This window comes from Oryctolagus cuniculus, chromosome 1, assembly GCF_964237555.1.
Source record: "Oryctolagus cuniculus chromosome 1, mOryCun1.1, whole genome shotgun sequence".
NCBI classification, from domain to species: Eukaryota; Metazoa; Chordata; class Mammalia; order Lagomorpha; family Leporidae; genus Oryctolagus; species Oryctolagus cuniculus.
The window spans coordinates 85,807,004-85,834,704 of NC_091432.1; the positions used below are offsets into that span (position 1 = coordinate 85,807,004).

The 27,701-nt window shown below is 45.4% G+C and overlaps 1 protein-coding gene across 1 annotated transcript in view; it reads left to right on the plus strand.

Moving 5' to 3' along the window:
* Positions 1 to 1,139: 1,139 nt before the first annotated feature.
* Positions 1,140 to 27,701, plus strand: part of PIWIL4 (piwi like RNA-mediated gene silencing 4) — a 47,191-nt gene continuing 20,629 nt past the window's right edge. Inside the window, exons 1-11 of the mRNA XM_070076985.1 lie at positions 1,140 to 1,341; positions 2,948 to 3,026; positions 5,724 to 5,855; positions 8,763 to 8,977; positions 13,577 to 13,698; positions 15,605 to 15,685; positions 17,039 to 17,236; positions 18,459 to 18,570; positions 23,631 to 23,754; positions 24,714 to 24,831; positions 26,978 to 27,089. Of these exons, the coding sequence (XP_069933086.1) occupies positions 1,246 to 1,341; positions 2,948 to 3,026; positions 5,724 to 5,855; positions 8,763 to 8,977; positions 13,577 to 13,698; positions 15,605 to 15,685; positions 17,039 to 17,236; positions 18,459 to 18,570; positions 23,631 to 23,754; positions 24,714 to 24,831; positions 26,978 to 27,089 (1,389 nt within the window). The 5' untranslated portion in view covers positions 1,140 to 1,245. The remainder of the gene's footprint in view (positions 1,342 to 2,947; positions 3,027 to 5,723; positions 5,856 to 8,762; positions 8,978 to 13,576; positions 13,699 to 15,604; positions 15,686 to 17,038; positions 17,237 to 18,458; positions 18,571 to 23,630; positions 23,755 to 24,713; positions 24,832 to 26,977; positions 27,090 to 27,701) is intronic.

Below are 27,701 nucleotides of genomic sequence, written 5' to 3' on the forward strand. Positions count from 1 at the left end.
CGGTTACTGGTATTTACCAATTACATCATGCAAAAAAGACAACTCTTCACAACAGCAACAAAACTATAAAGTGTTCAAAAATTAGTACACACAACTTTTATGAAAAAATTAAAACAAATCATGCAAAGACAAACTTGAACAAATGGAGAAATCTAGCATTGTAAAGATCAAAGTTTCCCCCAAATTAATTTATATATTCAATATTATGCTATTGAAGTTTAAGACTTTTTACAGAAACTTGGCAAATTTATTCTAAAATTTATATAGGAGAATATGGTTTGTGAGTAAATAAGTAAATAGAAAATTAGAAAGAATTGTCCCACTAGATTTTATGAATAATACAAAAAATTATTAAAAAGTGGTGAACTCTTGGCACAGAAGAAACATTTTAATAGAATAGAAATGGAAAGCACAGGTCAGCCCTATGTATCTGAGGTAAGTAGTCATTTGCTGGAGTAGGCTCCACAAACTATTACACAAAGTGTGGACTGGTAGGTAAGAAAAAAAAAAAACTGCTTTCTGTAGGGAGAAAAACTTGATCCCTACCTCACACTGTCAAACAGACGTGTTTTTATGTGAATTCCTGCAGGATACAAGATATTTAAAGGGAACAGTAAACCTGCAAAGTTAACCAAAGAAAATATCATATGAGGTTCTTGGAAACATACAGCAGGAAATATTTTCTTGTAAAAAGACCCAAGGAGCTCAACCCACAAAATAATAAATAAATAAACAAACAAACAAACAAACCTGCTGGTTCTGGCTGCATGAAAATTTAGACTTTTGGTTACATAGAGCCCTTTGTTAAAATTAATGTGAGATATTGTGGGTATTTTCAATATTTGCAAAACCCAAGGTTTCTTCTAAATCACAAATGAAAACACGAGAAACCAGATTTTAGGAACAGGCAACGTGTAAACAGACCTAACTCACAACTATTGCACATGAAGGAGGGCTCATCTGTGCTTGCGAGCGGAAAATTCGAAGGTTTACACCCCCTGACACAGGACACTGGTGAAAACCAGAGAGCAGGAAAAATGCGAGTCTGGGGGCAGAGATTGGTCAGGCCCCGCCCCTGCCGGTCACGTGCTCTCCCCACCCCCGCAGCAGGCACCGCCCTCGGCCCACGTGCGAGCCGGGCTGCGCTTCTGCCCCTACAGACCCCGAGAGGCCACATCGCCGTCTCCACGTCACGTCGAGGGAGCGCCGCGCTGGCTTCGCGGCTCTAGAAGCCTCCCTGGGCTCATGGAGAACGTAAGCGGACGGGCCCGAGTGCGGGCGCGAGGCATCGCCCGCTGCCCGGGTGCCGCGGGAGTGGGGCGCACGCAGGCGTCGCCGCAGGTGGGTCGACAGCTTCGCTGGCTTTGCTGCATGCTCTCCTGCGCGGGGTCCGGCCTGGGTAGTGCCTTTCTCTATGTTAGGAAGCAGTGCGTTATCTTTCCTCGCCATGATTCCTCACCTTTTCCCTATCTTAGCTGAGTAAGATAATACAAGTGTATTAGCCAGTGAAGACCGAAGATTTGGAAGCGTGTGTGTCACTCCTTCCAGTTTCTGAATTTAATTGCTTGATTTGTTTTCTTTTAATTATTTTAAAATTTTATTTTAGGTACACAAACTTCATACATTTCGTATTTACAAATTTAGAAACATAGTGATTCTTCCCACCCTACCCTTCCTCCCACTCACACTCCCACCCTTCTTCCTCATCCCTATATTTTCACTCTCAGTTTTTACAAGTATCCATTTCCAGTTCACATTATACTCACAAGGTTAAGCCTACACTAAGTAAAGATAGTATGAAGAAAACAACACTGTTCTATAACAGTGGAAACAAGGGCTGTTCAAAGTCATCACATCTCAAAGTGTCCATTTCACTCTTACAGATTACCTTTTAGATACTCTTTAAGTATCTAAATCAGATCAGGGAGAACATGTGGTATTTGTCTTTTTGAGCCTGTCTTATTTCTGTACATATAGTGGTTTCTAGGTGCATCCATTTTGTTGCAAATGACAGAATTTCAGGGTTTTTTTACTGCTGTATAATATTCCGTAGTGTACATATGCCATAATTTATCCAGTCTTCAGTTGATGGACATCTGGGTTGATTTCCATATCTTAGCTATTGTGAATTGAGCTGCAATTGATTCGGTTTTAAATTGCTGGGTAAAAATGGTTGTGCCTTCTTATCATTTCTAATCCAGTAGTCTCACTAATTGCTGTGTGCAAATGAGTAATTTCAGACAAATGGTGTTTGAATAACCATTACTGGTAGGGCTTCTTGCTGCAATTAGGCAACTAGATTGAACTGACACACACAAGCAATCTTGGGTAATGTTATAACCACATCCTCTTAGAATTTGTAGCACACACTTAGGCCAGGAGGCCCTCAAGTGAGAAGCAGATGGTTATTGTGTCTTATATTCTCTGAAGTTGAGGTCTCTCGACTTGGTTCATCTTTTTACAGGCCAAGATAGAGTAACTTCTTTTACAAAGTTAAGTAGTTACTGTGAAGAGAGAAAACGCTTAAATTAATTGTTCGGCCCACCTATTGTGTGACTGATACTGACCCAGTGTATTCTGGGTCAGGGTGGAGGGTTCATTGTCTGAGCTGGTGACTCAGTTTATTTCCATGGCCATGGAAGCAACTGTGCTGTGTCTCCTCTGATGGCCTCCTGGGCACAGGGACCACATCTCTGCCTTTTTGCACCTCTGATGTTTAGTGCACAGTCAGTACTGAAATCTTGAGTGCAGTGAGTGAGAACTGTAGCCTTATTCCAGAATCCTTTATTCCACAATGAGTGCTTTCTTCTCTCTCAAGGGTTTTCCTGTTAACACTTGTTATTTAGCTCATGGTTATCGAATGACATGATACTGTTTTTATCTTATGCTAACCTATCGATTTGTGACTTACCATCTCAAACCTGAGCAAACTTTTTTGTTCTTTTAGCCTCCATCTGTTGATCTTAGTGACAATGAAGGATCCTGTAGCCGGGGCCCTGTCGACGCAAACAAGATTTCACAGCAGCGTAAGTACAGCTCGGTCCATTCCATTTAGTGACATTCGGTTTGGTGAAGTGGGAGTGACTCTTTGGAGCCCGACAGCAGCAGGCTGAGTTCTTGAACATCTGCTTTTCCTTTTCTTGAAGGATACTTCTTTGCCGTGTTCCTTTGGGACTCTACCACAAAGTCAGCTGCTGAACTTTCCAGTCGTACCCCCTAAATGGGAATCCTCAGACATCAGAAAGCCAGGCTTCTGATTCTTTCCATCCACTGAGAAAATTTTTAAATGTTTAAAAACTCTTTATGGTATATGGATGCCAGTGCCATGTCCTTGAGGGATGGTGGAAAGCTGACACATGCTCCAGTGCGCTCATCTCCTCCGCCCCCCGTGGCAGGTTCATCACCATTTGCTGGTAGCTGTCTTCCCTGCAAAGCCAGATGTGGCCTCAGGACACTTGGGAACGCGCTGCTCCCAGTAGGCACAGCCATGCAGTTTGAGTTGGCACTCCCAATCTCTGTGTCCCTCGTTACCCATGGAGTAGTGGCTCTGGGACCCCCAAGGGATACCCAGATCCACAGATGCTCCAGTCCCTTGTTTCAAATGGTGGAGTCTGTGCATGCACATCATTTAAGTCATCTCTGGAGTGCTTCTATTACATAATACAGTGGAAATGCTGTGTACATAGTTATGCATACTGGATTTGGGGATGAGAAGAAGAAAAGAAAAAAGCAGTATTTGTTTGGTACAAATATAGCTGCCTCCTCCCCCCAAGTATTTTCCATTGGGATCTGTAGGTGGTTGAATTCCAGGATGTAGAACCCATGGATCCGGGGAGCTGGCTGTAGAAGCCTGTTAAGGCTGCAGTAACAAAGCTGCATAGACGAGCTGGCTGATGTGATAGCAGGTGTTTCTCACAACTCTGCGGGCTGGAACTCTGAGATCAAGGTGAAGCAGGGTTGGTTTCCCTTGAGGCTGCTGTCCTTGGCTGGTAGATGGCCACTTCTCCTTGGGGTTGCCAGACCTTTCTTCAGTGCATTTCCGAGTCCTCATTTGTTGGCAGTGGCATCAGTCATGTAGGACCACTCAATGGTGTCACTTTAACTTAGTCACCTCTTTAAGGGCCCTGTCTTCAAGTACAACTGCACTCGGAGGTATTGGAGGTCAGTGAGACTTTAATAGAGAAATTTTGGAGGAACACCATTCTGCTCATAACCCCGGATGAAACCTGTTAACCACCTCTTCTGTTCTGACCGTGAAGTTAAGTGATTAATTTCTGATGAATGTGTCAGCACTAAGCGCTGAGATTCTGCCACACTCCGAGGATCTGATCCCTCCACCCATCTCCTCCTGTTCCTCGCTGCCAGTTTTCTAGCCCTGTTCACACACCTGCTGTGGTCTGACTCACACAGGTAAATGTGCAATGTGTGAGCACAGTAGCTCTGTTTTAAGAGGCAGGCAGTGGGGTCGGAGCTGGCAGCACCACCACCATTCAAATAGTATTCCAATTGTGAGAACGCCTTTCCATGTCTGCTACACATTCTTGTGGGCAGCAAGTGATGAACACCTTCATCCTTTCGGGAAGACTGAATACTTAGTTATTTAGATTGTGGTAAGATATACGTGATAAAATTTACCATTTTAACTATTTTGAATGTTTAGCCTGAGTATATTAAGTCCATTCATGTTTTTGGGTAACGTGTCATCACCATCCATCTCTAGACTTTTTAATCATCTTGTGAAGCCGAAACTGTGTACTTATTAAACAGCCATTGCCCTTCTTCCTCAAGTCACTGGCAACCATCGTTCTTTGAGTTTTTGAAACTGTCCAACGTTTTTTGAAACCAAGAGTGTGAGTGATATGAACAATAAAATGAGGGCAGTGGAATGTTTTTTAAAGTAAATAACTTTTGTGGTTTTTCCTGGGAGACTCAGATGCTACCAACAGGGATATGGACAGCAGTGCTGAGCAGGTGGCCGTGCCCTTTGGGGCAGTTTCATGCAGAAATTGTGTCAGGGCACAGTGGCTGAGTCAGAGTCCTTGAGCACCATCAGACCGTGAGGTATTTTACTTTGCAGTAATAACCTGTATTTTTAGATCTTAAAGTTGTTTTCAGGGCACCAAAGTTACATCCTAAAAGTCAACATTTCCTATATGCATTTAAACAAAGTACTAATTTGGAAACAAATTCCAGTTTCATGTTTTCTAGAAGCTAAAAGTGAGTCTCATGCTCCGAGGTGAGGCACTGCCTCTCACTGTCGCGGGGAATGATGTAGCATCACCACTGGCAGTGTTGCGGGTCATTTTTCTATTCATGGAGAAAGGTAAGCGACTCGGCCCTTCCTTGTCTGTGCACGGTGCTGGTGTCACTCCTGAGGTGTCATTCTCCAGCTAAAGGAGGCAGAGCTGCCCCCATCACACGTGTGGAGCAGAGCACACAGACAGCTTCCTCCTTAGCCTAGAAGAGAAAGTCTGCAATATGTCAAGAGCTAGGACTCACTCCAGATCTGTTCTTTCTAATCAAACATTCTCTGTTTTCTTCACAGTTTTCCATTTTCAGGCTGAAGGCTTCTGTGTCGCCCAGGATGTTTTCAGCAGTGTGGGCATGTTTTATTAAACACCGAGAACTCGAGTCTCGGTGGTAGATACGTTTTTGATGCAGTAGTTGTAAACAGTATCACTAGAATGCATATGAGATGTTGCTGCATTCTCTTCATACTTTAGGTAAAGAAACTGTTTCTCCTGGTGACACTGGCAGTACTTTTGTGGAAGGAGGTATGAAAATCAGGCAGGACTTCGTGGATTTGGATATCTGTACCAGAGAAAAATTGGCACACGTGAGAGATTGTAAAACAGGTACCTGGTCTTCTTGTTACTTACTTTTTAATGATGTGACCAGATGTTGTTTAAGGTATTTCAATTTTTAGGCCTAAATTAGATGAGCTCATAATTAACAGATACACACAGAACAAAATCCCTAATTTTCCCTTTTGTTACTAGGAGTAACAGCATCTTTCCCCAAACTACATCTCACTTTTGGAAGAGATTTCCTTTTTACACCTTGGGGAGGATGTTAAAAGAGGGTGCTTGTTTTTCCTAACCCTTATCATTTATCAAGAACAATAACCATCCTGGACTTCAGCTGTAAAAAGAGAGACTGGGCTTGGTGCCTCATCCCTGCAAGTACACACACAGTTGTGGGAATTTTCTGGGAAGCAGGCCAAGTTTTCACTGGATTCTCAACATGCCTTGTGGCTCCCTCCCAAAAGTTGAGATTCACTGATGCACATTGGTGTCTTTATTTCCCTCCCTTCTTATCTTCATTGTTTTTTTTTCTTTAAATATTTATATATTTATTTGAAAGTCAGAATTACAGAGAGAGAGAGAGAGATGGAGAGATGGAGAGAGAGAGAGGAGGGAGAGGGAGACAGAGAGAAAGAGAGAGAGAGAGATAAATCTTCCATCCACTGCTTTACTTCCCAAATGACACATGGTCAGGTCTGAGCAAGGCCAACGCCAGGAGCCTGGAACTCCATCTGGGTCTCCTATGTGGGTGGCAGTGGCCCGAGCACTTGGGCCATCTTCTGCTGCTTTCCCAGGCACATTAACAGGGAGCTGGATCAGAAGTAGAGCAGTCAGGACTCAAACTGGCACTGATGTGAGATACTGACATTGCAGGTAGAGACTTACCCTGCCGCACCACAATGCCAACCCCACATCAGTGTTTTCCAAACTTTCTCTTTTATCCAGGCAGCAAAGTTAAAAATAGGTGCTAGAGGGAGTCAAGAAATTTGTGGAAAAATAGAAGTTTCTGTGAACTATTCGAAGCCCCCGGATGTTACGACCCAGCACAGACACACACACATATGCCGTAGACGCAATTGACGCAAAAGTTTCATGGAACAGTGCTTACCCCTGCTACACACCGGCACTCCAGCCGTTTCTGTCTGGTTGTGGTCTTTGAATTAAGCATGCATCTCACCGCACTTGTTTTCATTTGCAGCACACAGGGGGCCTGGTGCTATTTACAACACTGGTGTAGGCAGCACTGTGGCGTCGTAGGCTGAGCCTCTGCCTGAAGTGCCGGCATCCCATATGGGCACCAGTTCGAGTCCTGGCTGCTCCTCTTGCGATCCAGCTCTCTGCTGTGGCCTAGGAAAGCAGTGGAAGATGGCCCAAGTGTGTGGGCCCCTGCACCCGTGTGGGACATTCCCGGGAAAGATCCTGGATCCTGGCCTCAGATCGGCCCAGTTCCAGCGGTTGCAGCCATCTGAGGAATGAACCAGCAGATGAAAGACCTTTATCTGTCTGTCCCTCTCTCTGTAACTCTACCTCTCAGATGAATAAATAAAAATTTTTTAAAAACAAAAACACTGGTGCAGGTGATCTCAGAGGGTCTTGCTAGCTCTGACAGTCCACTTTGCTTCTCTGCCATTTAGATGAGCCACTTAAATATGTGGTCATTTCCCCAGGATTTGGGAGGATAAAAGAAAGCTTTTCTGTGAATAGCACAGCAATTCCTTGTTCCTACCCGCTGCACATCAGAGATTGGTGCTGAGAAGTTTGAGGTGCACACAATAGGTTTTCTTCCTCTGACCTCAAGGACACCTATTTCCACTTCATCCATAAGAAAAAGCGAAGTGGAGCCTTTCAAAGTGTTTGAAATTCTTTTCTGTAGGACAAACCCTGGATGATTCTTTGTGAGGAAAGCTGGAAGAACCTCCTCTTTTTTTAAAAAAAAAATTATTTGAAAGGCGGAGTTAGAGAGAGGGAGGGAGGGAGAGACAGGTCTTTCATCTGCTGGTAAACTCCCCAAGTGGCAACAGTGGCTGGAGCTAGGCGGGTCTCCCACATCCGTGCAAAGGCCCAAGGACTTGAGCCATCTTCTGCTGCCTTCCCAAACATGTCAACAGGCGGCTGGATCCGAAGTGGAGTGATCAGGACTTGAACTGGCGCCCATGTTGCAGCATTGCAGGCAGCAGCTTAACCTGTTATGCCACAACGCTGGCCCCTGGAAGCACCTACGTGGCCCCCTCCTTGCTTCTGTCCTGGGAGAGCTTATGCCATTTTTGTCGTGGCTGTCTCTGATTTTGTCCTGTAGGCTTTTAAGACTTCTAAGATGTGAATAAAATTTTCTGTGGCGGGGAGGGCTTCCTGGAAGCACACATGGCCCCCATGTGCCCTCAGAAAATAGAAGCCTGGAGGCCCATCTGCTTTCACACAGGAAAGATATACTTCCTGCCTCTCGCCTCAGCCCTCCCCTCCATGTCTGAGATTCGCACAGTGGTCCAGCCACTGACGGGACTCTTTCAGTATATGGTTAACTCTTGATTACCTGGCTTTCCCAGATATTGGGGGTTGTATTCATGGTAAGAACTGGACAGTTTCTTTATAATCTGGGAGCAGTGTAATTTCAGAGCCGTATCTGAAAATGTTACATGAGCTGATGCCAACTGCAGAGGGTGGCAGCTGGAAGGTGGGCTTTGGAAGGGGTGGGTGAGTTCAGGTGTTTCTCTTCTCCCAAGGACAAGATTGTCATCGTCTGCCCTTGGACTCCTGTGAGGGCTGCTTCACACATGGATCCCTTTCAACTAAATTCAGTGTTATCAGATGGCCTGTTTTAGGATTTAACTTGTGTCACCGAACAAAAATCCTAACTTTATGCATTACTATGCAAATGCAGATGTAAGTTAAGTGATATGGTTAATATTCATATATTATGATATTTTATTAAAAATATTGCTGTTTGTTTGTCTTCTTCAGGCTCCAGTGGAATACCTGTGAAACTGGCCACAAATCTCTTCCAGTTAGATCTGCCCCAGGACTGGCAGCTGTACCAGTACCATGTGACCTACAGTCCAGATTTAGCGTCGAGAAGGCTGAGAATTGCTTTGCTTTATGGTCATCATAAGCTTTCCAATAAAGCAAAAGCATTTGATGGTGCCATCCTTTTTCTCTCACAACAGCTAGAAGAAAAGGTACAATGTGATTGACTTTACATTATATATATATGTGTGTATATATATATATGCATATCCATATATATTTTGAAAAGAGTAGTTGAATTTCATGACAATTGGAAAGGGTACTTCACTCATGACTCACCTCTTTCCTTTTCCCTTGCCTGGGAGCTAAAAGACTTCCTAACTAAGACTTTACTAGTAATTGACTTCTTAATTCAGAAGCTAGGGGCCTGGCATTTTAAAAATAAGAGCTGCTAAGTGTTCTTGAAATAGGTATCATTTTTAAACTTCTCCCAAAATAGGCCAGACTTTAAGAAACAATTCAGCCTGTGGCCTCAGAGCTTTGCATTTATTGTACTTTGCTCCTGCAGGGTTGTGTCTATGCATCCAAACAATTACACTTCAATCTTTGGTTCTCAAACTGTCATTTCCTTCATGACATATGAAATTGGAGCTACTTGTGTCTGTTTTAAGAGTATTTTTTAAATGTAATGATTGGAAATTCAAATTGTATGTTTTATTTATATATTATTTTTACACCTTCAACACTTTCAAACCTCAAATAAAATGTTTTTAAAGATTTATTTTTATTTGTTTGAAAAGCACAGTTACACAGAGAGAAGTAAAGACAGAGAGAGAGATCTTCCATCTGCTGGTTAACTCCCCAAGTGGCCACAATGGCCAGGCCTGGGCCAGGCGAAAGCCAGGATTCAGGAACTTCTTCCTGGTCACCCACATAGGTGCAGTGGCCCAAGTATTTGGGCCATCTGCTGCTTTCTCAGGTGCATTAGCAGGGAGTTGGATTGGAAGTGGTTTTATCTACCACTGGTTCAATTGAATGGCTTAGCAAATATGCATCTGTACAGTTAGAAACAGTTTTTTAAAGATTTATTTATTTCTATGAGAGAGTTACAAACAAGGAGAGAAAGAGAGGTCTTCCATCTGGTGGTTCACTCCTCAAATGGCTGCAATGGCTGGGGCTGGGCCAATCTGAAGCCAGGAGCCAGGAGCCAGGAGCTTCTTCTGGGTCTTTCTTGTGGGTGCAGGAACCCAAGCACTTGGGCCATCTTCCACTGTTTCCCAGGTGCATTAGCAGGGAGCTGGATGGGAAGTGGAGCAGCTGAGACTCAAACCGGAGCCCATATGGGATGCGAGCACCTCAGGCAGAGGCTTCACCTTCTAACGCCACAGCCCTGGCCCCTGGAAACATTTTTATTCATCATAAGTCCTTAGTGATCCTTTAGTACTTTGTCCTGGGAGCAGGTGTTGATAGCAAGCTAATACGCATCTTACACTTAAATCTGTTTCAGGTGCATTGTTAACAGTAAAGAACATCTATTCATATAGCTATATCTGCAGTAAGAATTTAGAAACTTAGATAATGTTAAAATTATCATAGATCATCCTTGAATGATCCAGCTTGCTTCAGTTGTACTTAACCAAAGTGGAGAAATTTTACTGTACAGATGCTAGGTATAAGTTAATGCTACTCATATCTTTCAAAATGAGTGTGTAATATGTGTCAGATACTTAGTTGTTGCTGAGGACAGAGTCTGACAAGGAGAGTATGGAGAAAACAGGCTGTAAAAACCATTGTGGGACAAATCAGGCCAGTAGATTTCATGCTAGGTTTAAACAGAAGAGTGTTGTCCTACTCCTTATCACTGCCACCCAGTTACAGTGAGAAACAAAGTGATCTGCTGTTCTTGCCTTTTTATTCTGATCTTAACAAAGACCAGGCTTAATTCTTTACCATGCCAATCCCACAACACTTATTTTAGTTGAAAGAGCTCCTCCACTCATTCATTGCACTCCCAAATGGTGCAGTTCTAGACATCCTCTTCAGCTACCTCTCAGCCTTCCACTGTTTTCCAGAGCCCATCTGTGCACCTGCAATGACAAGTGGGTTTGCTAGCCTATTTGCATTGTCATGCTGCAAAGAACCCCCTGCCTACTCAGCAGGGTGTTTCCACCATGGAGGAAACAAAGAAAGTGAAATAAGGTTCTTGTTCTCAAAAAAATTCAAATTTGTACCAAAGTCATTTATACATATGCACAGTGTAAGTTAGAATGAAGTAAGTGCCTTAGTAACAAGTCGTATTTTTATTCTGCCAGCATTTGCTGAGCGCTCCCTGGTTGTTGGGTACAGTGCTTGGGTTTTTTTCTGGTGAGGCCCAGCACATGCCTCTGGAGGTGAGCAGCTGCTGTATGCCTACTAGATTGTGTTTATTAACTACTCTGCTAAGCTCTTTATAGCGTGACCTCACTGGATCCTCTTCACCATCCATGGAGCCTTTGAGAAGTTAAATACCTTCCTCAAGGTCATCATGCAGAGCTTGGTGAAAGACAAGTTCATCCACAGCAGGACACTTTGGGGAGAATGATAATTAGTTTCTTGGGTAGAATTTGGATCAGTGAAGTGGACATTGGGGGCTTGGAGGTTTCTAAGCAGAAAGAGAAAATGTGCAATGGTTAGAAGTGAGGGACAGATTTTGGAAAAGCTTAATTGTTCAGGCTTATCCAGGAAAGTGTGGAAATGGTGGCCCCTAACGTAGGAAGAAGAACTTTAAATACTGCTGAAGAAGAGAACCCGTCCTCTGTGGACCCCTGGAGACTCTGAGACTAGAGAGTTTCCATGGGAGCTATGCTGAGTTCTAGTTACTTGAATCATGTCCTGTTGATTGATTTGCCCAAAGGGGTGGGAAGATTAATAAAGTGTCAGTGGAATAACCTGGGTAGGATCTCAGCAGGGCTTGGACCAAGACATAAAGTGCCACTGGTCCTATAACTTTCCCTAGAGCACATCCTATGGATGAGGATAAGATTAATGCATTATTTCATTTAATCTTCACAGCCCTGTGGCTTAAAGCTGGGCTCATTTCCACCATACAGAGATAGAGAAAGATGTTCAACTTGCTTCCTATCGCATAGGCTGTGAGGCGCAGAGAACCAGGGTCTGTCCAATTCCAAATCTTGTGCTCTTGAGCCCTGTGGTAAATAACAGCACTGAAACAGCTGAAATAGCTTCAAGACTCTGCTGAGGTTGAAGCACCAAGACCTGCCAGTAGACTAGATGATGAATTGTAGAGGAGACATGAAAGTTCCCTCTGGGTTAGCAGCCTGGGTCCTGGAGGGTAGGAGTCCTTGACAGATGTGGGAGGCAAGTGAGGGGCTGGTGTTGGTGGGAAAGTGCAGGGGCAGCTGAGTGGCTGTTGGCAATGCACTTGCAGTGCCACCAGTGCCCAGCTCCCCACCGTGGTGCCTCCAGCCTTTGTCCAGAATCCCTACTGCAGTTTCAAAGCTGCGTGCCCCTCCTGCCTGCTGGACTTGCCCCGTGTTGATGAGCTGTGTCCTGGCCATCCACCGCTGGTTTCTGTACAATTTTACCTGAAGCAGGAAGCAATCTCAACGACTGTTCCATGCTCCATGAAAGGACCAGTTTCTCCTCGTTTCCATGCACTCTCTGGTTCCTACGCTCCTTTCTTGGTTCCTCCTAAAGTGGTTAAAACTACAGTGTTACGTGGTAACAGAAAGTACATGGAAGTACCTGAATGCTTGCCAATGAACAGCCTTCTTTAATTCATTACCCTTCTGAAAAATCCCAGGTCACTGCTTGGTATTTAATGACTGATTTGTGCATGCCTTTATTTCGAAAACCTAATCCAATCCTGTCTGGTCCAAGAAGTTTTAAATGCAGGGGAGCGAGCTGTGATGGAAACCTATTCCTGCTAGAGCATGGTTCCAGGTGTGAGAGCTGTGAGGGTTTCTCTAGACCTTTCAAACATGTATAAGATCCTGGAGAAACCTGAACAATTAAACTTCTTCAAAATCTATCCCTCGCTTCCCATCATCATACCTTCTCTCTCTGCTTAGAAACCCACAACCCACCTTTGCCCATTTCACTGATCCAACCCAAGCAACTAATTACCATTCCCCTTGAAGTGTCCACAGTGATTTCCTGTCTGTCCCTTCTGCCACACCCTGCCTTCTCCCCTCATGTTTATTTTCTCTCCTGTCTGTCCTCGGGTCTGTCTGCTTTCCTGTTTCTTGTTCTGCTTTAGTAATAAACCTTTGAGAGACTGGACTCTGGACTCTAAACTTGAGATGGGCAGATCAGGTCACTAACCAGTTTGAGAGCAACCAAGCACCCTCTGAAAACCGCTACATTGTACACTGCTGTGGTACACACATGTGAAGTTTTCTTAAGAGAATATCTGTAACTTCTATCAGTCTTCAGAAGTATTGTGACCCGCCTCCCTCCCAGCCCTAGCCTCCCTCAAAAAAAAAAAAAAAAAAAAAAAAAAAAAAAAAAGTCAAGAGCCACTGCACTGGAATTCTTTTTGGATCACATATTTGAGCTGTGAGTCAGCTTTGGTTCTCATTCTCCCTTAAGAAGTTAGAGAGTGAAGAGATGTGTTGCTTTTTTAGGATTAGCCAGCTGCAGAAGGGAGGGAAAACCCCTTGAAACATAATGTGATGGTTAGGTTATTACTCGTCCATTAACACCTGCAGTTTTCTGTTAATGTGAAAAAACTTGTGATGGCTTTATGATAGCTACAATCTACACCCTCGGGGCTAAGCCGGAGAGTACATATTAAGTTCCTCTTTTCCCAGGTCACAGAACTGTCCAGCGAAACTCAAAGAGGGGAGACAGTAAAGATAACCATCACTCTGACGAGGAAGCTGCCGTCAAGTTCCCCTGTGAGCATTCAGGTCTTCAACATCATCTTCAAAAAGTAAGGTGCCTTGAATGCCAAGTTAATGTGGATGAGGAAGCCTGGGTATTAAAACCATCAGGCATTTAAGGGCAGTGTGCCAGCAATCAAGCCGTTTTGGGGGTAGTTTTTCATGTGCTTTCGTGTAGCAATGTGCAATGTGATTGATTCATCGCAGACTCTCACTGGCACAAATCCTCGTCCACCAGGTCCGCCACGTTTAGACCCGAATTCCAGGTTGTTGCTGCCTCACAGGGAACGGGCAGGATGCCCTTTTTCCTTTTCTCCTCTTCCCTTCTACCCTCTGCCCCACACTGATGTGAGTTAGTGAAGGGAGGGGTTTGTATCTCTCCTTGTTGGTTGTGGGTGCAGAAGGCTGTCGCCGTCTGCCTTCTGCCTTGGCTCCACCCCGAGGTCCTTTCCCTGCCTCACAAGTGCAAGTGGGGCAGAAACAAAGTTGCAGCCAAGGTTCTCAGTGTCTGTCAGACTCAACCCAAGGATCTCGTTTTCAGGGTCCTCTCTGGGGTGGGAGGGAACATGATCAAATGCAAATTACCTGACTCTTTGTCCAACCCAGTTGAGAATTTCATGGGTGGGCCTGACAATCCACGTTTTTAGTGAGTTTCTCAGGAAACACGTGAGTGCACCAAAACAGAACCAACCTCACAAGCTGTGGTGTGGGTCAGACCGATGCTTTGCTTTAAAACATTGGGTGCCGAGGCTGGTGTTGTGGCACTCATTGTAAAGCTGCCGCCTACATATCTTATGGGTGCTGGTTTGTGTCTCGGCTGCTCCACTTCCAGTCCAGCTCCCTGCTAATGGCCTGGGAAAAGCAGCAGAAGATTGCCCACGTGTTTAGGCCCCTGCTATCCATGTGAGAGACCCGGATGAAGCTCCGGGCTTCTGGCTTCAGCATGGCCCAGTCCTGGCCATTGCAGCCATCTGGAGAGTGAATCATGGAGTAGAAGATCTGTCTTTCCTCTCTCTCTCTCTCTTTCTCTCTCTCTGTAATTCTGACTTTCAAAATAAATATATAAATCTTTAAAAAAATTAAAACCTTAGTTGCAAGGCCTTTGCCCGGCAGTGGCCTTTAGAGAGGATGAGGTTGGGGAAGTTCTGGTTTTTTTCTGAGTAGCAGGGGCGCATAGAACAACTTCCCTCAAGCAGGTGCACTGATCTCTAACTTGACTCGTCCAGTACTGTGTCTCTCAGCGCTGGCTGGGCCTTAGTGCTCCTGATGCTCTTCAGAGGCTGACATCTGGGAGGTGCTTTCTCGACAAAGCTCTTTCACTCATGGCTTGTCTTACTTGCTCCTCACTGGAGCACCTGAAGGCAGGTATAATTAAAAAAACCCATTTTGCAGATGAGGAGGCTGAGACTGAATGACAGCTGGTTGCCAGAATCATGGAATTGAAATCCCCATTTTCTGATTCAAAAACTACCTGCATTTCCTCCCTGCATGGCATAGCCTCGTGCCAGTGATGTGTCAGATTCCCAAGATGACCTGGCCTCCCTGAGAGGCTGTTGTGGTTATTTGGTGGGGCCTGGGAGCTTGAGCAGCCTCATTAGAGACAGCTTCCTGTCTCAACATAGAGAAGAAGCAAAAGAGCCCTCAGACATGGCGTGCATTGCCCCACTGTTGCTAAACAGAACGTTGGACCACAGTCGTGGTTGGTAATCACCACAGATTTGTCGTTGCAGCTAAGTCCTGACAGATGAAAATACTTTGAACTGTATCACTCTCCAGTATGGAGAAGTATTCGTTCTTATATATATGTTCATATGTATACTTAGCATCTAAACCTTCCAGTGCTAAATGCAGAATTTCGTGCTTTCTGTTTTGTCATATATTCAGCATGGGTACAAACTTAGAATTACTCTTTTATTGACTGTTACTTACTAAAGATTCAAAAATATATGTTTGCAGGATCTTAAAGAAGTTGTCCATGTATCAGATTGGACGAAACTTCTATAAGCCTTCGGAGCCACTGAAAATTCCCCAGCACAAGTAGGTTCATTTGTATTTCTGTTTCTCTAAAGTTGTTATAGCTTGAGAAGTATAATTTACGATGCAATATTGCACCATTATGCCTCCTGGGAGAGACTCTGGGAAATGAAATGTAATGGATTTTTTAATATTTGGGTTTTCTGTTAACAGAGCAGTGAATGTAAACATGAAGCTACATGCCCATTACCTTATCTTAGGTTCCTAGATCTCTGTCATAAATCCCAGAGAGAATTCAGAAACGAACTCCTCTTTGTATGACAGGTAGTAATGAAGCAAAGTGTGCTGCACTGTGATGTAACACGTACGTAGCTGGAGACCTGCTTGCTAGTTGGAAGGCAGTTAGCAAAGCCAGAGTGGTCGACAGAGGTCAGCATAGCTGAGGGCTCCCACCATTCTGAACACTTCAGACGTTCACCTAAGCTGCAGGGCAAGTGGTCAGCTGTGTCTCAATTGTGGTTGAGCTAGACAGGCCACGTGCCCCGAGACATACACAAAGGAAGTGCAGTAACGGAAGCAGGAGTGGTGTGCTTGGGCTTCTGTTGGGTGGAGGAAACACGGCTGGGTTGCCACATGCAGATTCAACATCAGCATCCTTACAGAGCATCCAGTTTGTCCCTGGCACGCATCTCTGCACCCGGATCAGAAATGCCTCTGGGTCCGGTGTTGTACAGAGTGACAGGAGGCTGGCTCGGTAGTGCAGTGAATTATAAACCTGGATCATTTTTTAAAAAATGCTCATCTTTGCCATTTCTGTAACAATTTGCTATTCAGAAGTCTTCAGTCCATGTGGAAAGGAACTGGAGCCTGTGTATCTGCACACGATTTTCCTTCTGTACTTTTAATCCCCTGTGAAACCCGGCCGCTGCCTTCACCTTTGAGTCCGTGTGCTTTTCTGAATCCAGAGACAGATCACACCATAAATGTAATTTTTGCTACAGCTATGGTTTTCATCCAACGGCATTTTCGCCTCCCCAGGGGACCCTGGCACTGTCTGAAGGCATTTTGGTTGTCATTGTAGTGGGGGCTGCTACTGGCACCTAGTGGTTAGAGGGCGGGGGTCCTGCTGAGCATCCCACAGTGCTCAGAACAGCCCCTAACACAGAATTATCCAGCCCAGAATATCGGCAGGGCCAGGGCTGAGAAACTGCTCACAGAAGCTATACTTTTTCCCCATTTATATTTCTAACTAAAGTGTTAAGCCAGCAACTTGGAAAAAAAATCAGACAAATGAAAAAAATTCTTATAAAATCTAAAGAATCAAAAAGGCAGAATCATTTTAAAATGTTTATTATTTTTCTGGCATGGCATTTGAAGTATTACTTTTTGATTGTTATTTTTTATTTGTGTTTAAAGACTGACGCTGTGGCCTGGATTTGCTGTGTCAATAGCGTACTTTGAGAGCAGGCTCCTGTTCAGTGCCGATGTGAGTTTTAAAGTCCTCCGGAACGAGACTGTTCTAGAATTCATGTCTGACCTCTGCCACAAAGCGGGGGCATCTGGCTTCACGCAGATGTGTGAGAAACAGCTGATCGGGCTCATTGTCCTCACAAGGTAAAAGCCAGCATCATGAAATGTACTTTGTCTGGAGAGTGAACTGTTCATGGTGTCTGGAAACAGGGGAACCGTCGGCGCCTTGGGCTGAGCAGGGCCTGGCCATCCTCTGCTGTGCAGACTTCCCCACGTGGCCTTCTGGGCTGTCCACACTGAATCATGACTTACCAGCCCCTCTCTGCCCACTCCTAGTGCTCTGTGTTTGCTACTTTAATGGCTCTGCCTGGATTCCCCACCCCGGAGTCTGCCTTTTAAATTTCTACCACCACAAAGCCCCGCTCTGCCGTTGCTGCTTTTCTGATGCTCTGGTTGCCCACAGCATTGGAATGGCTCAGCTCCCGCCCCTGGGCCGATTCCTGAGCACTTGCTCAGACCAGACAGTTAGATTACTGTCTCATACTGTGGGACAGAACTGAGGTCCGTGTCCCACCTTCTCTGTAAGATTCCGAGTCTCTTCCACTGAGACCTCTTTACACACGTGAGCGGCGGTGTGGGATTTGCCTTCTGTGCACATTGAATTAAAGATACGCAGATGAGATGACTTCCCGAGGACCAGAAAGCCCACTGTCTATTGCTGACAGTGTGTTAGCCTTCTCCTGGTCTGGTTTGGAATTTCTCTTTATGATCTCAATGGGTTAACATACTAACGCTGTTTCCAGGTCACCTCGCAAGGTGCTGAAAGCCCTGGGCAAACTTGCAGTGGAGGCCCCCGGGCCCAGCCTGGGGCCGCAGGAGGGGAGCTCCTGACTGTGGTGAAGGAGCTTCTACAGCTTTGTACAGGGTCAGCCCTGGATGGGGCTGAGCAGGAAGCCACGGTTGTGTGACCCATCAGCTTTTGTGGGTGATTCTTATCAGAAAGACTTCCTGGCAGCTTCTGCTTGATACCAGAAACTGAGGGGAAAGTTTGAGCAATGCTTTGGGGCTTGAACATTTAAGAACAATTTGCCTGAAGTTAGAGTACCTGTCCATCAGGGAGAAAAACAGGCTGTGGGCTGATGGCTTTCCCAAAGGTTTTGTGGAAATGTGGACGTCTTCCTGTCTACTGAAGAGTTCATGGATACTTTTCTCAGATGAGAGTTGATCCTTTTTTTAAGAAGTGATTATTCCTGTGTTACTAACTTTAATAATTTCCGACATTCTGGAGTGTGTTTCATATTTTAAAAGTGTGATGAAGTTGCTGCTTATGTGAGATGATGTGGGGTTGTTTGTGTGTGTTTGCCAGATACAATAACAAAACCTACCGTGTGGACGACATTGACTGGTCAGTGAGGGTCACGCACAGCTTTCAGAAGCGTGACGGCACTGAGATCACCTATGTGGACTACTACAAGGAGGTACGCGTTGCTTTCTTCATCCTTAGCTCCTGTGCTGCTAGCTCAGAGAAGTCTGGTTCCCTCCCAGTCCAGCAGGTCCCCGATCCTCATGCCCAGTGTGCTTCCCACGTGGTCCTCGGGCTTGTCCTTCCTCCTTCCCACCGCCCGGACCTGGCTCGCACCGCGTCCTGTCTCCTGTTGTCCTTTTACTGTATGTGGGTCATGTTCCTGAAAAGCACATCTGGTGAGGCACTTTCAGGCCTTGAACATTTCTACAGTTCCTGATGGCCTTCGGAGCCAGAGAAGCCCCTTAGCAGAGTTTCCCAGGTCCTTTAGGCCTAGGCCACTTCCTAGGGGTTTTTTGAGCCTCATTTCTTACTATTCCTCTGTTCCCTTCCTGTGCTCTTCTTCTTCTTTGCAAGATTTATTTATTTATTTATTTGAAAGGTAGATATATAGAGAGAAGGACAGAGAGACAGAGATCTTCCTCCACTGGTTCAGTCCCTAAATGGCTGTCATGGCCAGAGTTGGGCTGACCTGAAGCCAGGATCCAGGAGCTTCTTCCAGGTCTCCCACGTGGTGCAGGGGTCCAAGCATTTGGGCCAACCTCCCCTGCTTTCCCAGGTGCATTAGCAGGGAGCTGGATTGGAAATGGAGCAAGCCGGGACTTGAACCGGCATTCATATAGGATGTAGGCACTGCAGGTGGAGGCTTAACCTTCTGCGCCACAGGGCCGGTCCATGTGCTCTTCTCTACTTGGTTTTGTGGCCGCCTGACTCAATTTCCGCGCCACCCCTCCCCCTCCCCCGTGCATTTTCACACTTGTTTTGTCCTCCTGTGTACACCTTCTCAGCCAGACAAACATGAAACACCCTTCCCATCCCAGCTCAGCCTTGAGCTCTCACAGGGCTCCTGTGGCTCTTCCCGCAGCTTCCCCTGCCCCTCCCTGACTGCACCAGATGATCACAGGCAGGACACAGATGAACTGACGCCTGCCTGCCCTGCGCGTGCCTCACTGAGCGCTTTACTCCTGGATCCCAGGGTTAGCGCAGTTTCTGGCAAAGAGTGAATCTGAAGCATTTGTCTTTGAGCTCTCCTGCTGTCTCTGGAGGCTCATCCCCAGTCTCCAAAGATTTCCCCTGTCCCCCACTTTGCATGTTCAGGGCCTGCCAGAGGAGCCTTCTCTTTAATAGGTAATCACACTCAGGTCTCTAAGGTCTCACAAATGTTTCAGAAAAGAAAACAAAAGCCAGAAGCCTTTTCTTGGTCTTTCTACAGCTTCAGGAAGAGCTCTCTCTTCCGCATTAGCTAACTTTGGAAAGTTATCTATGCCAGCTCCAAGCGCCTCTACATACCTTCCTTCCTGAAACGTCAGCACTGTGGTACTCGGTGCTGCCAGGAATGGAAGTAGCTCCAAAAGGTCAAGTTCAGTTCTTGTTCTTACCCTAAGGAGCTTGGCATTTCCCCCTCTTACCAGTCATTACTTTTTTTGACATATGATCATTTTTCAGCTTTATGGGGTATGGTGTGATGGTTCACTGATACTTTGTGTCCTGGAGCTCATAATGTTAAGTGAAATCAGCCAGGCACAGAAAGACAAGCACCACGTGGTCTCACTCCCACGGGGAATCTAAAGAAGCCGAGCTCATGGAAGTGGGGAGCAGAACAGTGGCTCCTGGGGTGGGGTGGGGGGTTGGCTGATGGGTGCAGCTGGAGTCAGAGGGAGAGGGGGCGGAGGGTGAGTTCTGGTGTTCTGTTGCACCGAGGGCTGACTGTGGCTAACGGGGTTGGGTCCTGTCTTTGGGTGGCTGTGGACACTGTGGGCCCGCCTGCCAGAATGGCTCTCTTCCCTCCTGGACTCCTGGGCCACTCCCTTGTGGCCTCTGCTGGCTTTCAGGTTGTGTATCTCATCCCTTGAAGGGAGCTGTTAGTCACCATGGTTCTCTCCTACAGGATCTTCTCTTTGTATTTTGAGAGTGCTTGAATATAGTGCTTTTGCCTTGGCCTCATTCCCAAATGACATAATCGTTTCCACTTTGAGAATGTATTTGCATGAATATCCTGCAGGCATTTCGTATTGACGTAATTCAAAGTGGATTCATTGCCGCTCCAGTTGCACTTTCTCCCTGGGGGCTCAGAAGCCACCTTGCTGTCCTCTTCTGCACCCTCACCTCCTTTTTCAGCAGCCCCCAGAATGCCTTCTGCCCCTTTGTCCTCGACTTCTCTCTGGAACTCATCCCTCCCTACTCAGCCTCTTCTCACTGCAGCAATGCAAGACGCCTCGGAGCTCGCCTCTGCAGTGCTGCAGTCTCCTTTATGGGGTCCTTGCCCAACCCCGCCCTCACTGTCATTCCTCATCCTCACTGCCACCAGAGAGAGCTTCCAGAAGCACCACCCAGAAGTGTGGCTAAGAGCATGAGCCCTGGGGGCCGGCGCTGTGGCAGTGAGTAAAACCACTGCCTTTGGCACTGACATCCACATCGGCACTGGTTTGAGTCCCGGCTGCTCTGCTTCCAATCTGGATCCCTGCTAATGCACCTGGGAAAGCAGCAGCAGATGGCCCAAGTGCTTGGGCCTCTGACCAGCATGGGAGACCCGGAAGAAGCCCCTGGCTCCTGGCTTTGGACTGGTCCAGCTTTAGCCATTGCAGCCATCTGGGGAGTGAAACAGCAGATGGAAGACCTCTTTCTCTGTGTCTCTCTCTTTCTCTTGCTGCAACTCTGCCTTTCAAATTAATTAATTAATTAATTAAAAAGAGCATGAGCTCTGGGATGAGCAGGTCCTGGCTCTCGGTGGAGAAGCTTGGCAGACCACTGAATGGGAGTCAGCTGTAAAGGGAATACGCCTCCCTTCACAGCGTGCGCAGCAACAAACATGGTAGCAGTGCCATCAGAGCCTTTGCCTTGGTGTCTGCACATCGTGAGCCCTGGTAAGCGGTGAGACCTGTCCCTTCTTTCCATCTTCCCCTTCTTCATCTCTAAGATCCTACAGTGTGGTCTCCTCCCACTGTAGCCTCCTGTCCCTCAGCCTCCTCACCCATGCCTGCCATGCAGTTGTCACCCCCTGCACTTGCCGGTCACTGAACATTGCTCAGCCTTTGTGCATGGTCACTAGACATCACACGGAGCCCCACTGGACCTGTCTCCTCCACCACCAGGTCGAATCCTAGCTTCAGGGGCCTGTCACCTCATTGTGAAGTCCTGGCTGCCACACTTGCAAGAGAGCTGGCTGTTCTCTAAGCACTTGTACCATGTAGCACACATGCCAATGTACTGTGTAGCACACGTCTCCCTTGTAGAACAGGCATGGTATTTGACCGATCCTTGATGCAGAGTACCACGCAAAGCATCTTGTGCGTAACAGGTGCTCTGTAAGTGTTTATTAAATCCTCATCTAAAAATTTAGATTTCTTTCTTGCATGATTAAATTCGTGGTTCTCTGAACAAATATGTTTTAAGACTTGGGATTTTCTGACAAGGGAGTCATGGCTGAAATCCCAGTCAGTTTGAGTTCACTGTGTGTATGTTGTAATTAGGGAGGAAACAAAGAATATTGTGTCAACTTTTAAATGCTCTCTCTTGTGTCCTAGAAAAGAAGCTCTAAGTTATTTTGTATTTTCAAAGTGGAAGAGAGTGCATACAGAATTTTCCTGTTTTATCTTATCATGTAATACATTTTCAAAGGCTCAGAAATGTGGGGCAAGGCAGATGTAAAATTCACCTTGTGACAGGCACTGAGTGGATAGAGTTCTCGATCCCGCTGCAGCTGGCCAGCTTTGTCTGAGCTGTTTCCTGGACTTTCATGCTCCTGCATTTTCTCCAAAGCCTTTCCTTGGACCCTGCCTCGTTCAGGAAGCCCTCCCTAGGTTACCAGCCCAGGGACCCAGTGCTGAGTGGTGTAACAGGCAGTGTCCTGAGTTAGAACGCAGGGGTTGGTTCTGAACATGCTAGCTTCTAGTAACAGAATCTTGGGGAGCTGTTTAATGGCTCGCGGTGTTCTCTCGTCTGAGAAGGGGGTGATGATGGTGTCTGCCTCCAGCTTTGCTCTGAAGGTTGAGAAATATCAGTGCTCCACTTATCATGATTTGTGTAAAAGGCAATTCCTGATTTATTTTAATCACCAAAAGCCCTTGTTGAAACAGAGAAATGCTCACATCTTATGTCCTTTAGTTATAATTGTTGGTGACAGCATCACATGGTGCCTAGGCATTTTGTAAAGTTTAATTCCAGTTGTCCTGTCATCAATGTTGAGTAAACTATACTGGTTATGAGTGTTAAATGGAAATTTTGCCTTTGGAAATGAACTTTTGGCAAGGTTAGAAGGTTGAAATTCACATTTAGGGAGGGAAGTGCAGTGGGGGTGTGGGGTGACCAGTGCCAGGGCCTCAGTATAAACCAGACTTCACACTAGCACCTCATGTGGGAAACCTCTGAGCACCTGTTGTCTTCATTTCCTAAATGAAATGGAGGAAAGGTAAGCGACTTCCCTAGTGTCACGGTCCAGGCAGACAGAAGAGCTGAGAATCAAATCACATTTATTAGGCTTCCAAGATGCTTCCCTACAGCTCCATAACATCCCGGATATTGAGGGATAAATGTGCTTGCTCCCTTGGGAATTCTGCACTTGACCCAATAGAACCCTTGCCCCTGGCCTGTGTGTATATGTATTTTAAATGAATGCAGATGTTTAGACATGGTTCAGCTTGGGACAGTCTGCTTCAGTCATCAATAGTGATAGTGCAAATGCCAGCTTTGAATCAGTCTCAGTGGGGTCACTAAGCTGTATATAGAACCAGCTGGAGAATGATTTGGGCTCTGGATGAAACCCAGAGGGAGCAGAGAAATTATTTTTTTAATTGTGTTGCATTATAAAAGATAATTACAATAATAAAACTGGCCATCAGATAGAAAAGTTTCTGGGAGGAAAAGAGAGGTGAACAGGCAACTATGGGATGTTCTTTAAATCTATTGAAAAGATTTGCTTATTTATGCATTTTGGGATTCTTAGTACTTATAGGCAAGGATGTTCATCTTGCAGTGGTTCCACATTAACTTTTCCCCCATGGATCTTGGCTTTTACAGCAATATGATATTACTCTATCTGACCTAAATCAGCCAGTGCTTGTTAGTCTGCTGAAAAGCAAGAGAAATGACAGTGCTGAGGCCCGAGTGGTCCACCTGATCCCGGAGCTCTGCTTTCTAACAGGTAATGTTTATGTTTCCTAGCTGTCAGGCCTCTGATCACAGGCTCTTCATGCCCAGCAGTGGGGTTCAAACTCTGAAGACATCTGAGTACCAGTGCACAAATGTAACCCATGGAGAACGGGCCCCGCTGGGCATTTATTCAATAATAGAAACAAGTAGGAGGGTAGAGTGTCCTTTGGACACTTTTTTCCTTGTGTATTCCACTTACTGCTTTGATATAAAATAGATTCCATATATTTTCCTAAAATCCAGCTGCTTTTGTTCATTTTTTGGATTTCATTAGTGTAGGAAGCAATATAGCTATGTTGTTCATGATAATGCCAAAATGATCCTTCCATTCTTGTATGAGCTCCCAGAATGTAACCCTGACTATGTAATAGAACCTGAATAATTGCCTTGAGTACTTTCATGTTGATGACTCTCAGTGTGTGACTGAGAAGGGGAGCTTTCTCCTGTTTACTGTTAGTTGTGTGTATGTTTTGGTGATTAGAACAATTAATAGGACATGACCCTCGAAGGGAGGGAGAACCAGTCCTCGTGATCTTGTGATACTGTCTCTGCACAGCCCAGGGGGTAGCCGTGAGTCAGTGTGTCTGTTAGACAGTTGACGTGTGACTAGCTTGATGAGAGGCAGAGCAGAGCTGCACTAGGAGTATAGAATAGTGACCTGATGGCAAAGGCTTAGTCTGAAAAACAAGAAACTGATTAATTTTTATATTGCTCATGAGCTGGATATATTGAATTAGGTAATTTATACTATTTAAAATAATTTTATCCATATTTTTAGCATGGCTACTAGCAAATAACAATGATATTTGTAGCTTGTGTTCCTATTGGACAGGACTACCCAGCTGCTGAAGCTGATTGGCTTACTTGGAACACTTAACCTGAGTGTGAGCTGGCCCGAGGTTCCATTGCTTATGTTTCTTTTCCCACATTGTTTTTGTTTGCATTTCGCAGGCCTGAGTGACCAGGCAACCTCTGATTTTCAACTGATGAAGGCTGTGGCTGAGGAAACGCGGCTCAGTCCTATGGGCCGGCAGCAGCGCCTGGCCAGACTCGCCGACGACATCCAGAGGTACTGGGCTGGCTTCCTGAAGCCAAGTGTGCCCTGCCCAAGGCTGAGTGTGTAGCATTGGGTGGTTCCAGAACGCCTCGTCCCTGAGTGAACAAAACGCTTCGTTCTTGTTGGTTCAGAGTGCTTCTGAGTTGTGCTGTGCCGAGCTGTCAGTGCGTCCAGTGTGCCTCTGAGTCAGCGGGCTGAGGGCAAGTCTGGGGCAGCCGGGCTGGCAGGAGTAGACGTCCGTCTGTCAGTGACGCGCTTGTGCTGGCCTTCGTTTCATACCTGGAGGGCTGGCTAACATTTTGAATGAAGAAAGGGGCTACAAGCCAACCCACCAGCCACTCCAGGACCACGGTAATCAGGGCCAGGAATGCTTAGGTCTTGCTGAAGTGGCCCCAGCAGGCTGAACTTCAGGCAAACCCCACTATGTCTTTTTCAGCATGAGATACTTTGGACCGTGGTTCAGCCTGGCTGATTCTCAGACTGTCTTTCTTGCCCTCACCTAGTACGTTTGCTGGAACCTGGGAAATTGCACTTTGCCCTGGATCTCCCTTCTGATCTCCTAAAGCATGTGGCCACTGGGCCCTTAAAATGTACCGAATGACATATCTTGAAATGATGATATTTTGTATCTATTGGGTTAAATAATATCTATATCTAGAAAATAATTTGTTACTTTTTACTTTTTTAATGTGGCTACTATAAAGTTAAAAATGACCTATGCGGCCTACTTGATACAGTCAGCCCTTCTTGCATCTGTATTAAACATGTAGAGATATCTCTTTTCGTGTCATTATTCCCTACATAATCCAGCATAACAAGTATTTACATAACACATTATGCATATTGTAAGTAGTCTAGAAATGGTTTGAAGTATGCAGAAAGATGTGTGTAGGTTATATGCAAATAACCATACTATGCTATACTATACAAATACAAATACCGTGGCATGCTATGTAAGGGGCTTGCACATCCCCATATTTTGATATCTGATATCTGCCAGGCATTCTGAAACCAATCCGTGGAGGTTACCAAGGAGTGATTGTGTTGCTGCTGGACCATGTTATTGTAGAATGATAATTTTCCTTTACAGGGTTTCTTTTTTTTTTAAGTTTTTCTAGCTCATGGAAGAATTTAGAAATTTGTATAAGCAAAAAGAAATAAGAGTGTGCTGATATTCAGCAAGTATTTATCTAAGAAGTGAATGGATCACAACTGAATGGTGTATATTCTCTCTGCTATTTGCAAATGTGTATAATCCTGTTCTTTTTAGGAAAATAGCATAGCATTCTGCATCATGGTTTGTAACTAGCTTTTTTCACTGAGAGGTGTTTCTTGAATGTTTCTGTCTGACAAATGTGCATGTCTGTCATCATGCCAGTGTTTCCTTAGTTTATGAATGCACTTTACTTCCTTTATCTCGGACCTCCCTGAGGTGTGCGCCTGCTGGAGGGGAGTTTCTGACTTGTTCCCTTACTTTTATTATCCTTACAGTTTGTGAAGAAGCCAAGGCTTTTAAGGATTTAATCATTTGGTCAAGGTCAGATAGAGCTAGGAGTTCACCCCAAGGCCTTTATGGCTCGAAGGGTTATGTTTCTAATCAGTGCACCCCCATTGGAACCTTCTCCCTTCTCTGCATGTCCCAAATGGGCATCACTGTCCCATGATTCTTTTTTTTTTTTTAAGATTTATGTATTTATTTGAAAGTCAGAGTTACACACACAGAGAAGAGAAGAGGCAGAGAGAGAGAGAGAGAGGTCCTCCATCCACTGGTTCGCTCCCCAGATGGCCGTAACAGCTGGAGTTGCGTCAATCCAAAGCCAGGAGCCAGGAGCTTCTTCCTGGTCTCCTACATGGGCACAGGGGCCCAAGGACTTGGGCCATCTTCTACTGCTCTCCCAGGCCATAGCAGAGAGCTGGATCGGAAGAGGGAACAGCCAGGTCTCGAACTGGTGCCCATGTGGGATGCTGGCACTTCAGTGCCAGCCCCCTACCCATGATTCTTTTGAGCAGGGAAACAAATGATTCATAAAAGTAGAAGCCAAGAATTATAAAGACACTGAAAAATCAGTCCTTGAATAATTCGGTAAGTTATATCTCTAATGATTGAGGTTATTTAGAAAATAAGCACCTTAGTGATTTAACCCGACTCTGTGTACAGAAACAAGGATGCGCGTTTCGAGCTAGAGACCTGGGGGCTGCATTTTGGAAGCCAGGTGTCCCTGACCGGCCGAGTTGTTCCTCCAGAAAAAATATTGCTGCAAGATCACATAGTAAGTGCTGTGGTTTTATTTTTCCTTTAAAGTCTGTACTTGAATATGTGCAAACCTGCTGGTTTGCCAGAGTGACTGATGGGTTTGTAATAGTTGTTTGGTCTCCCTGTGATTATGGCCCTGCCTTCCCTTTGTCGCAAGACTTCAGGTCCCTTCTGATTCCCTTTTCAATCTGGATTTACTTGTGTGAATTCAGTGGCACCCAGAGACATGATTTAGGTCAGTTAGAAAACTGAATTTCAAACCACTGTAATTAAAACACACCCAGATATTATTGAGTGTTGTACTACTGTTCAAGTGACTTAAGACACAAACAAAACCACAGCTCCTTGAGAAAATTCTAGCTGATGAAGGTTGATTCTGATAGACTGTGTTTCTGACGTCAGAGTTTTTGTTGCTGTGTCAGCTGTGTCTGTTGCTCTTTCAGAGTACAGTGCTGGTCAGTCAGCATAAAGACGAAGAAACTCACAGAGAACCCACCTCCTAGACGTGGCACTAGCGGAGAGAGACATTCTGAGATCTAAAGAGGCAAATTTCACTTTCTTCTGGGCTTCAGAAGAAATGAACCTATTTGATGCAAAAATTGTGTGTTATCTTTCTACTTGTCACCTC